This window comes from Molothrus ater, chromosome 5, assembly GCF_012460135.2.
Source record: "Molothrus ater isolate BHLD 08-10-18 breed brown headed cowbird chromosome 5, BPBGC_Mater_1.1, whole genome shotgun sequence".
Lineage (NCBI taxonomy): Eukaryota > Metazoa > Chordata > Aves > Passeriformes > Icteridae > Molothrus > Molothrus ater.
The window spans coordinates 14350874-14365620 of NC_050482.2; the positions used below are offsets into that span (position 1 = coordinate 14350874).

The 14747-nt window shown below is 37.6% G+C and overlaps 1 protein-coding gene across 4 annotated transcripts in view; it reads left to right on the plus strand.

The window, feature by feature from the left end:
• Positions 1 to 14127, plus strand: part of PIK3CG (phosphatidylinositol-4,5-bisphosphate 3-kinase catalytic subunit gamma) — a 33561-nt gene extending 19434 nt beyond the window's left edge. For all 4 annotated transcript variants that reach the window (XM_036401245.1, XM_036401243.2, XM_036401242.2 and 1 more), the window contains exons 7-11: positions 1472 to 1562; positions 4520 to 4650; positions 5258 to 5369; positions 7252 to 7409; positions 12139 to 14127. In XM_036401245.1, coding sequence (XP_036257138.1) covers positions 1472 to 1562; positions 4520 to 4650; positions 5258 to 5369; positions 7252 to 7409; positions 12139 to 12420 — 774 coding nt within the window. In that variant the 3' untranslated portion in view covers positions 12421 to 14127. The remainder of the gene's footprint in view (positions 1 to 1471; positions 1563 to 4519; positions 4651 to 5257; positions 5370 to 7251; positions 7410 to 12138) is intronic.
• Positions 14128 to 14747: the final 620 nt, after the last annotated feature.

Here is a 14747-nt window from a genome sequence, read left to right on the forward strand (position 1 = left end):
GTATTTAAAACTCTATGGCAAGGCTGACATCAGCACTTGCTCATCTTTGTTGTACTGTGTTATGGATTAACCCTGGTGGGATGGAAAAAGAGGAGGAGCAAGAAAATTTGTGAATTGAGCTAAAAGTGGTTTAAAAAGCAAAGGAGAAGTGGAAGAACCAAGAAGGAAAACAAAACAAGGGATGCTAAGGCAGTCACTCCATATCCCATGGGTGGACCAGTTCCCAGCCAGTCCCTGCACAAAAGATGGTGAACCTACATAAGCCCTTGCTCCCTGTTTTATTGCTGAGCATGGCATTGTTCAGCATGGAGTATTTCTTTGGTTGGTTCAGGTCATCTGCCTGGTTGTGTCCCCTCCCAATCTCTTGTGCACCTCAGTCTAGTCAACAGTGAGGTGGGTGAGAAACTGGCAGCCTTGGCACTCAGCAGACACTGTTCAGCTGGGACACGGGTACATCAGTGTGTTCCCAGCACTGCTTTGGTCACCCCCTAAACCACAGCACACTACAAGCTGCTCTGAAGAAAAGGAGCTTCATCCCAGCCAGACACAGTGCATACTGTTACCCTGGCTTTTGCTGCCATATGCCATACATATTTCACATTTTTGTGTTCTAGAATGTGGCGGTGTTCGCAGGGGTCCCAGGATGAGGGAAGAGATGAGAATCTTGACTCCATGTTTCAGAAGGCTGATTTATTATTTTATGATATATATTATATTAAAAGAAAATGATATACTAAAACTACACTAAAGAAAGAGAAAGGATTTCATCAGAAGGCTAGAAAAGAAAGGAATGATAATAAAATCTTGTGACTGACCAGAGAGTCCGAGACAGCTGGACTGTGATTGATCACCAAGTAGAAACAATCCACATGAGACCAATCAAAGATGCACCTGTTGCATTCCACAGCAGCAGATAATTATTGTTTACATTACGTTTCTGAGGCCTCTCAGCTTCTCAGGAGAAAGATCCTAGCAAAAGTATTTTTCAGAGAATATGTCCATGACACTAGAGACAGAATCTTATTTAGTGCAAGATGCCCTGTTTCTCTGATGGAGTGTTTTTATCATTTATTTATGCAATGGGTGAAGTTAGCAAATGAAAAATCAGTAGCTAGCATCACTTCTGTTTCAGACAACTGGTTTGTTAGGGCTTTTGGAGGTATAATGGGGAAAAGTGGGCATGCTTGCTAACACATTCAATCTCACCTTATGTAGAAATCATATAATATATTTATTAATACTTTATGGAAGAGTAAAGATCTCCTGGTTGCAGAACAGATGAAGAAATATAAACCCTGGTTCTATAACTGATTATCTTGAATGGCTGCACACTTTCTGTATGTATCTCTTAATCAAATAGCAAAGTAAGTTTAGCCCCATCTTAGAAGTCTTAAAAGTGTTATTTGTATGAGTAATCTGTAATGTTCAAATAATTTGAAATAACTTAGCCATATCCATTTGTTTTTACTAGATTCTTCGAATTATGGAATCCATTTGGGAAGCAGAATCCTTGGACCTCTGTTTGTTGCCATATGGTTGCATTTCTACAGGGAACAAAATAGGTATGTGATCACACTTGCTGTGATTAGAAATTCAAAATACCAAATTTACAGAAGATCTGGGAGAACTATTCTAATATGTGCTGCAGTCCTGAGGTAAGCAGCAGTTTATTACACTTTCTGTGAACAGCCTTCAGGTGCAGCTTGGCAGTGGTTTCTGCCCTTCCTTGAGCTGTAGCAGAGCTGTTTACTGGCTGTGATTCCTGTGCAATGGCTTGGCTTGTGCTGCAAGCTCCTCTTTAATAACAACATTTAGTATGAAATATCAGTGAAGTGAGTGACTTATGTATTTTAACGTGTTGATAGGAATAAAATAAAGAGCAAAACATTTCTATTTTTTCGTGACTTAAAGCTTCATACCCTCTACCACATAACAGTGGTAATATTTCTCACTGGGCATTAGTTCCTGCAGCAGAGATGATCAATTTTTCAGAACTTGTGGTGAAAGAAGTCAAGTAGGAAATTCCAATAAAATGAAGACTCTTTATAACTCTTTAATATACTTATTCATGTACTTCCTCTCTAAAATCCATTGCCACATAAAATTTTTTAATATCCTTTTGATTTCATGATATCTCAGAAAATCCAAACTCACTGATTAAATACTGATTAAATGGTAGCATGACGTAAGAGAGTTTCTTTTCTCCTAATATAAATGTTTTAAAATTGAACTATATTTATTGATAGAATTTTAAGAATAAAGGAAATGGAAAATTGTACATCAAAATGCTAACTAACTATAAATATAGGAAAGTTGGGGGGATTTCTCTTCTTTAGAACTGTTAAACCTAATTTTTTAGAGAGCTTTTTAGGATCTGATTTAATTTGGTTTAAAATTATCTCAAGATAATGTATTGTATTGAAAAAATGAAGGAAGAAGGAGGAATTCTGCTAGTGATTCTAGCATTTTCATACTTGAGTTACAGATTTCTGTTATTCTTTCATGAATTCTTAATTGATTCCCCATTCTTCTGTCTCAAGGAACTAATATTTGATTTTCCTATAGACATGGGAGAGATGTAAGAATTTAGCATCCTTTTAGCACCACAGCAGGAGCATGGTTAATCATATTAACACTCCTGCTTTTTTGCTGAGAATACCTGCAGCCTAAATTAGTAATGCCCAATGTGGCACACTGTGATGTAGAGCTTATGCTTGTTTGGAGCAGAACCAAAGAGTAGTGGCATGCAAATGTTCTTTCACAGTATTCACATGTGGTCTTCTTCCAGGCTGCTTCTTCTCTCCCTCTTAATGCTTCCATGGAACTTGGGCAGTTTCTGTGTATTGACACAAGGACAGTACCCCACTCTACACTGAGCACAGGGAAACAGGTGTCTTACATCTGGGGCTGGCACCCCCTCCTGCATAGAGCATTCTCATTCTGTTAAAGACATTGCATCCAGTGCAGTTTGTAATTTTGGAAGCAAATCTGTCCTTTCCACTGCTGCTGCCAAGCAGGCCTCTGTAGGATGGACTTTCTCTTCTCTGTATCACTGGTAAAAGGTCACACCCTGCTCTTCCTCCCTGCTGTCCTTGGCACCTCCTGAGCCAGCTCTGCTCCTCCGCCATCAAGGAGCTCTTGGCCAGCAGAGGGAGATTTGTGAGCACAGGCAGGGAAAGCTTTTCCAACAGCTGGAATGGGAGCTGGACTTCACACCTGGGAGAAAAACACCAGTTTGACAAGCAGAGATCAAAATGCAAAGCTTTTTAATTTGGTGGTCTTGGTGGTGGGTTTTGGAGGTCATATTTCTACCATAATTTTATGGCAAACATATCCAGGCCACTGTAAAGGCAGAAGAAAATACCTCCAGGGGTATTCAGCCATGAATTCAGCCATGCAGAGAGGGCAGGAAGAGATTGCTGTGTTGTCACTCTGTTACAGGAAAATTTGCCCATAATTCAGTAATTGCAAAAGGGTGGGATTATGAATAGAAATAAATTTATCTGGTTAACCAGATAACCAAATTTATCTGGTTATTTATCTGGTTCAATTTAACTCTGTTAAATTATCAATTTAACAGAGTTAAATTGAAACCAGCTCAGAAGCTGCTTTGAATTGCTTTGGAGAGAAATGGGTATTTTTGTTTGCTTGCTTATCTCTGAACTGGAGCTGAAGCTAGAAGACACTGTTGAACTTGAACCAGAGGGGAAAAAATAAAATTTCCAATTGCCAAATAAATTCAATTAAAATCTGACTTTCCCCCATATAGGCATGCCCAGTCTGGACTGCATTTGCTAGTCTTGGCTACAGTGCAGGGTTGTGTTGCAGCCTGTGTTTCTGCATTTCCCTCTAGCTTTCTCTCTGTCACATGCCATGCTGGCACGAGCAGGACAAGGCCCTGTTTCTGCACGGTATTGCTGGGATGTGCCAGTGTGCCTTGGCAAGGGTCTGTTCAGTTTAGGGACAGACCCCATGCCCCTGACAACCAGAGCTTTCCACCAGCAATCCCAGTGCTGTACCTCGCTGTGCACTGGTATTTCTGAGCTTTCTGGGTCTATGCACACTTAAGCTTAAATTGGATTTACTGCAGGAGGGCCAGCTCTATTCCTCTGTCACAGCCCTGGCAAGACTTGCATTCCTAGACTGCAGCAAAATGAAAGCTTTTCTTCAGCTCCTTGTATTTGTGAGGTTGGAGAGAAGCTGGGGAAAATGTGAATTGGGATCAGGGCAGGAATATTCCCTCTCCTTGGGAAAAGCTTTGTGCAGTGAGTCCCCACTCATCATGTGATACATCCATTTTAAAAGAGGAGGAATTTTGATGCCAGGCTCTTTATGAACTCTGGCTGGTTTCAGCTGGGAATGAACAGGAACCATTGCTCCTTGTCGAATAAGTTTCTGCTCACAACCTATGAAGATCTGCAGTTGGTTTTAAACACAATTTAAAATTTATTTTAATATTTTTAATATGCATTGATAAAAATTTAATAACTTCTTCTAACCCTTTCCTTATTTTCTTAAGGAATGATCGAAATTGTGAAAGATGCTACAACAATTGCCAAAATTCAACAGAGTACAGTTGGGAACACTGGTGCATTTAAGGATGAAATACTAAACCAGTGGCTCAAGGAAAGATGCATGATTGAAGAGAAGGTGAGTTCTTTAAATTTTTAGGAAGGATTTTTAATTGCACCCTACTAATTTAGGAGCATTGAGCCCATATATTTGTGTTTGTTACTTGTGGGGTTTTGAAAAATCCATTCATTTTCCCTGCACTCAGCTGCGGGTGTCTGTGAATGAGCCTTTAGCATCCAGCTGGCAGCCAAGCTCCTGGGAGACAGGATGCTTCTGAAATCACTCCTTTATCAATGGAAGTTAGAAGTGATACATGAGGAGCAGGTTGAGAGGACATCTAAGAGCACTGAAAGGAAATGTGGTTTTAGAGGATTCAGGTGCAGGTTTGGGTATTCACAACTCTGCTTGTGTACATCCACTGACCCACTGCAGCTTTCTGCCACATTTCTTTCCTCAGAATGTGTGAGCTGCTCTGTGCTGCTTTTCTGTGCTGAGGGATAGAGCCAGCACAGGGGGTGCAGTGCAGGGCTGTGATCTTGGTCTCTGCTGTGCAGTGCTGTATTTTATAAGACAGTTTGCCTAACTGGTGATAGATACATTTGAACAGAAAGGTACATAACTTTGAGAATGGTTGCATTTAGTGCCTAGCATTGAAGTATTTAACATCTCTAAGATTTATTTTTAGTTTCAGGCAGCTGTGGAAAGATTTGTTTATTCTTGTGCTGGATACTGTGTGGCAACCTTTGTACTTGGAATAGGAGACAGGCACAATGACAACATCATGATTACAGAAACAGGTGAGTTGTTTTTTTGAGAATTTCATAGATGTGCAGACTGTCTATACTTCATTGGATTTATGTTTCATTTTAATAAATAGTGCATTTAACAATGAATGAAGAGACACAAACCAGATCTGTCAGTGGTGCTTACAAGGTCAAGTATCATTGAAATGTATTTTCACCCCTGTTGGCCTTCATGCATTCTGGAGATATCTATCATTAATAATGTCATTATTTTCCAAGGAGCAGTTTCATACAAACTCATTAGAAATGTAAACCATGTTTTTTTTTACTGTCTACATCTAAGGTCTGAACACCAAAAAATTTTATAAAGCAGGCAGCTGTTCATCTATCTGATGTGTGGCTATGATTCTCACAGTGTTCAGTGGAACTGAATTCTGTCAGAATTCAGATGTTGCTGGACTGTTTTCACTTCTGAGGAATGTAATTGCTTTGTGTACTGTTGTAAAAAATTTTAGGAAATAAGTGTACATGGAGTGGTTTTTTTACCTACTAAAATCTGTGGGATGGCTATATCCTCCTGAAGAAACTCACAGGTTTTTTGTACTATAAACTTTGGGAGTTACTTCTGTAGCTGCACATTGTTTCATCCTTAATTTTACTTACCTATGGAAAGAACCCCTGAACAATCAGTACATATGGAGGAGTTTTATTTAGTCTAAGGAATTCACTTTTAGTTTCATGATCTTCTCACTTCATAATTAGTCTCTGGTAGAAGATGGAAAATAGTTAGAAGGCTGAATATTTATTATTGATTATATTAAAGTTTTATCAGTTGAAGGCTGGAGAGAAGAAGTACCCTGAAGGCAGAAATTATCTAATTGAAGACTACAGTAAAAAAGTTCAGCAGAAGCCCTTGGGGAAGAAGTGACTAAGAAATGCTTTAATTTCAACATTATATATAATATAATGTGGTGGTGTTCCCACGAGCAGAACATGAGGCACAGGTCAATAGACAGAAACTGAAAAAGAGGTGTTGTTCTGTTGTGGTCATGAGCAGGTTTGCCTCAGAGTCTTTAAAAGGATCTCTCTTGAGCCTCAGGGGCCAGAAGGATCTCAGTCTAAAAGGTCTGCAGAGACTCAGGTTTGGTAGGCTGGGGGAACTTGAAAGCTGGCTTAAAATCTGGAACGTTTAAAGATATTCCACCTACAGATCACTGTTAAGTATCATCTTATATAATTCGATGTTTTATCTTTTTTTATAAAGATGCCACTACTACAAATCTGTGTTTTTAAGTAACCATACTATTGTATCCATCTCCTGAGTGCCAGTGAAAGTAATAAAGTAATGTTGAGTGTAGCAGCACACTCCAGTCCTGTAGGTGTAGTGACCCTTAAAAGGAGAGGTTTTCATTGCTTTTGTGGGAACTGATGCCCTGCTACTCTCTCAAAGCTATCCAAAGGGTGACAATGCAGACTTGGAACACACAGAGTGGTTTAGAAATCACTAATGAAGGTCTGTGAGGAGAAAGCATGTGCTAGTCAATGACATTTGCCAAGGAGATGGGTAGTGCCAGAATCCCATGGGTATTTGAAACATAACCCCCAAGCCTTTTCGTGTAGTGATGCTCTGATTGTTACTGGCTATGAGGCACAAGCTTTCCTTGGTTGATTTTTGAAAAGCTGTGAGTGTATGTTTAGATAGTACAGCAGCTTCTGCCAGACTTTTAACAACTGCCAAAGAAAAACAAAAAGTAATTTTGCTAAGAGGACCGAACTATTTATTTCCCAGAAAAAGAAAGAAAATAGTCTTTTCTGCTGAACTTAAGAGTGATCATATATACCCAAAAAAGGGGTTGAAACTCCTGTGAATACACCTAAGTGTTCTTAGCAGTTTGTTGTATTTGTCTGAATGTGACTTCTTCTTCTCTTTATGAAGGTAACCTTTTCCATATTGATTTTGGCCATATTCTTGGGAATTATAAAAGCTTCCTTGGAATTAATAAGGAGAGAGTTCCTTTTGTGCTGACTCCAGATTTTCTGTATGTCATGGGAACTTCTGGAAAGAAGACAAGTCTCCATTTCCACAAATTTCAGGTAAAAGAATGGGAATCTAACTGCAAATCGATTAAGCAATGGGTTTTTTTACCCTCTAAAATGAACATTAGTGCCTTGATTTTCAAAGATCTAGGCTCCTGGGTATTATGTTAATAAAATGTACCGAATTGTAATACGATTCCAGGATATTTTAGGCCCATCTAAGAGAAAAAATTATCTGTACAATTATGGGAACTAGAATTCAAACATTCACAAAGGCACATTGAAAAGCTCATTAGCAGCAGACCAGATAAGCAGTTCTTTCTTTGTTTCTTGTCTTGATTGAAAACACTTTGCAGAAGGCTTCAGTGTTGGTGCAATTAGAAGAAGCTCATGGCTCTAAGCAGAGCCTCTGTGGAGTATGAGCAGGTGTGAGGCATTCATCAGCTGGCTTGGGCAGTGTTATTCCCTCCTGATTCTGCCCTCGAGTTCTGGGGCTTGGACTGCTGCATCTGAGTAAAAATCTGTAGAGACCCTCAGCTATCTCAGATGGTGGTTTGTGAAGTGGATGGATAGATTTAACTGTGAAAGAAATGGCATTAAAAATCTGTTCTGTTGCTTCTCTTTGAAATTTAGTGCTTTCAAACCAGTTGTGATTATTTGAGCTAGTGTAGAACATGGTCAAAGAGGGAGTTTAGTATGCAGTTCCTATGTTTAATGAAATGAATGAGAGCATGGTTGATCAAAAGTACATGTATGTCTGAGGTCTTTAGAGACTTTGAGTAAAGTGTCTGATTTAGAAAGCAGGTTCCTTATGATAGTAAGAGAAAAATTCTTCTGTAGAGTGAGTCAAAGCCAAAGCCTGAATTTCATGTTTTGGATTCCTTGTGGGTGAACTAGTCCAGTATGGAGTCTGTTTTTCCAAGTACCTAATTAAGGTTCTTCCTGGTGGGTGGTGACTATGTCCCTCTGAGCACATATGCAGTTACTTCAGCATTTTGTCTCCATATGTGACTGCATTTCAGTGCTTTTACTCACTCATCCAAAAATGAGTGTTCCCCATCTTTGGGCTGGACACATCCTGCAGGCTCCCCTGCCAGGGATGGGGATCCATTTGGATCCTCTTGCAATTCCCACCTTCAGTATTCTTATGATAGGACAAATCACATTGTCCACCAGAGACAGTCAAAAGGGAGAGGCCATGTGTGGAGAGGACCCATGCAAAGAAGAACCAAAGATCTTTGAAACTTCTGAAAATAATTAAAGAACCAGCTGCAATCTTTGAATCTACATTTTTGCCAGGACTGCCTTTATCACAGTGGAAGTGTTTTGAAGGGGACTTGTAGATCAAAATATGTTAGGGTGGGGTTTGCCATGGGTTGGAGCTACTGTGGGAAGGGAACTACATGGGAAGGGAATGCTGAGCCCATGCTCTCAGGGAAGCCTGTGAGCTGTGCTGTGTACAACAATGATGCTGTTCCTACAGCTGTTAAGTCATGCACAAATGTGGGACTGAAACACCAGTCTGGGGTATGTAATTTCAAAGAAGACCTCTGTTCTGAAAGCAGAAAATAGTTAGAAGCATGAAAGCGTGCTAAAACTGTGGAGAATTGAAAGGTGTCTGCAGTGAGGTAAAGTTGTTTTCATATATATGGATCATCCAGCTCTTTAGAGAGGATCTGACCTTTGCTTCAGCAGCCCAAATACCAAAATCAGTCAGAAGTAAGTTTGGTCATAGCCTCTCTTCAATACATCATGGAGTCCTGGGTTTGACTAAATCAACTTTTTGTTTCTCTAGTACTAATTTCTAAGTACTGCTACCATCCCACTAATGCACAGTTTAGGAATGCTGTGATAGCACCAATGTCATTTCCACTTGTGTCCTTAGCCAGATAAAAGGTGATTAATGTGCTTTTACTGTTGTGAGCTGTGATGGTGGTGGCAGACCTGGGCATTTTTAGTGACATGGTTTAGGCACAGACAGCAATAAACTGACCAAAAAATGCAAGTTCATGTGTAGTTCTGCTGCAAATAGCTACTGTTTATATACCACTATTGCAGTAGTACATTAAAAGTCTTTTCTGTCTCAAAGAACAGTAAAAGTAAAAATAATTCTATACAAGTAAAAAAGTAACACAGAGCAAGATTTGCGTTACGTATTTGGCTATAAAAAATGTATGTGTTTTAATTACATGGCAGGAGTTTAAAAAAAAAAACCCCAAAATTGTAGATTCACTTTTCAGTTGGCTTGTTTCATCATATTTCCTAATATTGAGGGATTCATTCAGTCTGCCTGCTGACTCACTCATGTTTTAATGGAAAGTCTCAGCATTTATCCTTCATTAATTTTTAAGAACATCTCTCATTATTTTGTATTTCACTACATTAAAATAGTTTGTACTTCAGAAGACTCCTTTGTTTTTTACAGTCTTTGGGGTTTTTTTTTAACTTAATAATCTACTTTTACAAAATTTTATTTCTTTGTTATTCACTGGACATAGTCCATGTAGATGTGTTAGCCAGAGCTCATATTGCAGATGATGGAGAAGGTTAAAATGACAAATAACTTTTACCAAAGTTCACTGCAGAAGAGTGAATTTATTTGTTTGACAATCAAACACATGAGATTTTGTAATTAAAGGTGACAGAAAATAGAAGGGTATCCAATTCATCACTGAGAAATACTTTTTTGCAGTATACTGTACAGGGAAGGGATGACCTATGTAACAGAACTTGGACACTTTGTATTATAAAAAGGCCTAGATTTTAGGACAATAATAATTAGGACAGTTTCAGGCTTTCAGAATTATTATTATTTTTTTTCTTTCCTGTTGGGCAATGGGATTTTGGTTTCTCCTCAGCTCCTCTCATTTTGCCTCTGGCTTTAGATGAGTTAGCAGCTTTCTTCTCAATCCCACAGTAAACATGTGCCCTTGACACACACCTATCGTCTGGGCTATTTTTGGTTCTCGCCGCCTCTCTCAGAAGTGTAAAAATTCCTTTTCTTGGAAGATTCTAATGCAAAACCACATCCAGTTCCTGTCTGAATAAATAACTGTAACAGACAGATGCAGGTTTTTTAAATCTTTTGAATTCCTGGAAGGATTGCCTGTGAGTTGCAGTGATCCCAGGTTTTTCTTGACTGCCTAATTGTTTTTCTGTCTCAGACACCCGAAGCAGTGAGATACATCATCCATACAGAAATGTAAAACCTTCTTTGATATAACTATAAAGACCTTTCATCTCTTTCAAGGGTAACAAAACACAGACTAACTCTTGTGACAAGATTTCTCTGTTTGAAGTTGAGAATACATAAGTAAAATTTCTTTTTAAAAATTTTTCTTCTGCTATTATGGAGAGAAGCTATTCCCTGTGATAAGGTGATGGTGTTTTCTATTGTAAACTGTGCTTTGACCATTGCATTTAATCTTTTGCTGTGCTAGAGCTAAACTGACACTGGTGTTCATAAGTATGATCTTATTTCAGAACAGAATTTATTTGGGAATAGAGTAAAAGATTTAAGTTCCCAGGCAATACTAAAAAAAGAAATTGTACAGACAGATCTTCAATGTATCATCTTCCTTCCTTTCTGTTTTCCTAACCTGTCTAGTTGGGTGTCCTGGTGTTGCTGATGTAAACAGTGATAGATGTTAAGACTATTTGTGCACTTCTTCCTATTTCAGAGAAGAAAAAAAACATGTATCTTGTAAAAAATGCCCTGTGTTTTAGAGGGCTGTTAGGATTTGTTGGAAGTTTACATTAAAATACTTGGATTTCCCAAGTATTATTCAAAAGCTTAATATACAGCTGTTGAAAGGTTAAATTGAATATTTAATTGGGTAAAAATTAGCATTGCTTCAGCTGTGGTTTAAATAATAACAACGTTCTTGGAAAATTTTTCATCTTTTTACATTACTGCATTGCAGACCCAATTTTTAGTTGATTGATGATTGATGTCTTCATTGCATTGTAATTATTTCTGCTAGTAAATGAGTTATAAATTTAATATAAGAAGTAATAATTTCAGTTTATATATTAGTCTCTTAGCAGGAAGTAATTGTTTTTAAAGCATTGCATGTTTTTCCAAGCTGCAGAAACGCCACTCTTCTAAAAGTTCTGTTGTTAAGCACAGATTATTTATACATGGAAATGAAAAGGCTCTAAAAAAACTCCTTTGGAATCCAGAATGACAGTGCATAGTGATAGAAATCCTCCAGCAAGGCAGAGTGCCTGAAGACTAGAGCTGTCAGCTAGCAAAATTCCTTAGAACACCAAGGCTGAAAATCTTCCCTGTTAAATAATCCGTCACCACTGCACAGTTAATAGGCATCTAGAGAAAATGAAGAGCAATCCCCTGGAGGTGCTGCTTTGTTCAGTCTCACTTGCCAGCCACAGTCTTTAAATGGGAACATCCCAACAGGAAAGGAAGACAGTGAATTATTGCTGTCTCTTTTAACAGCCACAGGAAGAGGTTATATGGTAGAGAAATTCTTGTGAAATTCTGGTGAGGCTAAGGTTTTATGCTTTGGTAATTAATGTAGTATTAAGAGCTGTTTGTTGTACACCCAAACAGTTCTGGTTGCCCCAAGCTGTGGTGAATGAAGTTACACTGAGCAGCAGGTGCAGAAGTTTGTGTCACATTTCAACTCAGTTGAATGGCTCTGTTGGGTCTCCTGTCACTGACACTTGAGTGATTGAATGGCATTGGTTAATAAGAGTCCTGTGAAATTCCTACACCATCCCTCTCTATCCATCTCCTCAATTAACAAAGAACCCTTCTCTCTCACAGGATGTATGTGTGAAGGCTTATTTAGCTCTCCGACACCACACAAACCTGCTGATCATCCTGTTCTCCATGATGCTGATGACTGGAATGCCCCAATTAACCAGCAAAGAAGATATTGAGTATATCAGGGAAGCACTGACAGTAGGGAAAAGTGAAGAAGATGCCAAGAAGCATTTTCTTGATCAGATAGAGGTTTGCAGAGATAAGGGCTGGACAGTGCAGTTTAACTGGTTTTTGCATCTTGTGCTTGGAATCAAACAAGGAGTAGAAAAGCATTCTGCTTAATATTTTATGTAAATTAACTGTAGGTGTGAATAGGAGGTTACTGAACCTACATGTTATTTCTGAATATTTATGAATAAATGAGCAGTCAAAATTGCCTTTACTCTTCTGGCAGCTTAAATGGATCTTGTAAAAAGGCAAGGACTTTACTCTGCCCCTCCAGAAGATCTTCCTGCAGATAATATTTTTTTTTCTATTTCTAATGACACCTCAGATTGCTGGATTCTTTTAGTTCCTTTGCTGTTTTGGCTTGGATATTTTTTTTTCTTTCTTAAGCAATAATTTCAGATAAATATAAGGAGGAGGTTGAGTAAGATGACAACCTACCCCTATGACCTTAATTGTTCATGAGGGTCAAGTCCTTCAAAACCAGAATTTATATAAAATCTATGGTTAGAGTGAAATCTCTGTAGACAATCCATATGTATCTCAGGATGGTTTAGACACGAATGTTCATCTACATCCCTTTCTGTTGTCCCTTCCTCAACATTTTGTCCTTTCTGGATTTTTAATATGTTGTCAGTAGAAAAGAGCTTTGGCTCTGCCATTGGAGGAAATTGCCTTACTGTTATTGTAACCTCCTCACACAGACAACCAATCTTGACTGCCAGGAGAGCTTCATAGTTACTGGGAAGTTCCTCAGATTTGAACAAGAAGTTCTGAAGGTTTAATTTTGAAAGATTTTTTTTTACTGTACTTTTTAATGGGTAACATCCATATTATATTACAGATTATATTCTTAGTGTAAAGTTATTAAAATTCCACCTGTATAGGAAAAGCTTTGTAGAAAAAGCAATGGTACTCCTTATCTCTCAGAGAAAAGTCCTTATCTAAGAGTAATTGACACCTTACCAAATATCTGAAAAACCCAAAGTTATTTATTCCTTGGTAATATATTTTCAGGATATACCTAGAAGGAATTAAATGTAATCTTTGAAGTTGTGTATATTTTGCTATTTATTTTTAAATTCCTGAAGAAACAATACTACTGAAAAGCTATTTATGAAAGAAAACAACCCCTTGTCTTTAATTTCAATATTTAAACTTAAAAGAGGAAAAAATGGGGAGTGTTAAGTAGAATTTTAACTCTCTAGTGTAGATTGCCTGCAAATCAAGTCGGCCTATGGTAGGAAAGGAAAAAGACATATAGCCTGTATTAGTCTTTGACTTGAATTATTATGGTATACTTCTTGCTAATTGATTGTTACCAAAGAGAGAAGATGGCTTATAATATTGCTTTTTTGCACTTGTGCCCATGTAATTTCTTCCTTCATTGTAGTGTTATGTGGGCTTTACATTACGGATAATTGATTAACTGAATTTTAAAATTCTGTTATCATTTGCTTTGATCATTTCACAGAACTGTCATGATTTTAACTACTGCTATAACTGAGTGCATTCTTGAAGGATTTTTAATAAATGTACTGTAATCGGTGTCTCAGTTATGAGATGTAGCCAATCTATTCTTGAAATGTAGATGTTTAATTGTTTACTGTGCACAAGTATTTTTGATGTAAATGGTAGACTCCAGTTAAGAAAATCTCTAAGGTTAAAATGTAGACTATTTTGTTATTCTGTTACATTATTATTCTGTGAAAGATATGCTTTAGATCATACTAAAATATAAACTAAATGGTGAATATTGTCTGTAAAATGATATTTTTAGATTTGTATTTTATAGATCTGAAATAAATCGATATGTTCTATTAATTTGATTATTATTCATGAATAAGCAGCTTAGCCCAAAATACATATAAATGTTTTTTATCCAGTTTCTTAAAGAATACCTAATCTTAGTAAGAAATCATATTCGAAGTCCCACTCAGAGGAATTGTTTTAATTCCATATTAATAAATCCGTATAATGTCAGATATATTGAAATTTAATAGTCTATAGTATTAGAATTGCAATTATTGTAATTGAAAAATGTGACTAGAATATTGCCACTTTCAAAGAGCATTTTATTCATTCCTGGTTAGTTCTATGAAGAAAAATCTGAAGATTTGGTAAGTTCCTAGTTTTAAAAAAGTAGTTTTAAAAAACAAGTAGATCTAGTGCTAAATTTAACTCTAGCATGGGGAAATAAATGCTAATCACAACTTCAAGGGAAATGGCACTCTTAAAGCAGCCTCTATTTGCTGGAAAAGATCTACAAGAGATCTGCACCCAGAAGAAAGTAGTTTGGTCCTGCACTAAACTTAGACTGATGATTTTATCAGTTTAGCAGTTTACAATGTGCTATATTGAATTGTGTTTATTGCAGACACCTGAAACACCTCAGTGCTGAGCAAATTCCCAGACTCTTCATTGCTTTCCTTGCCCGTGAAGCC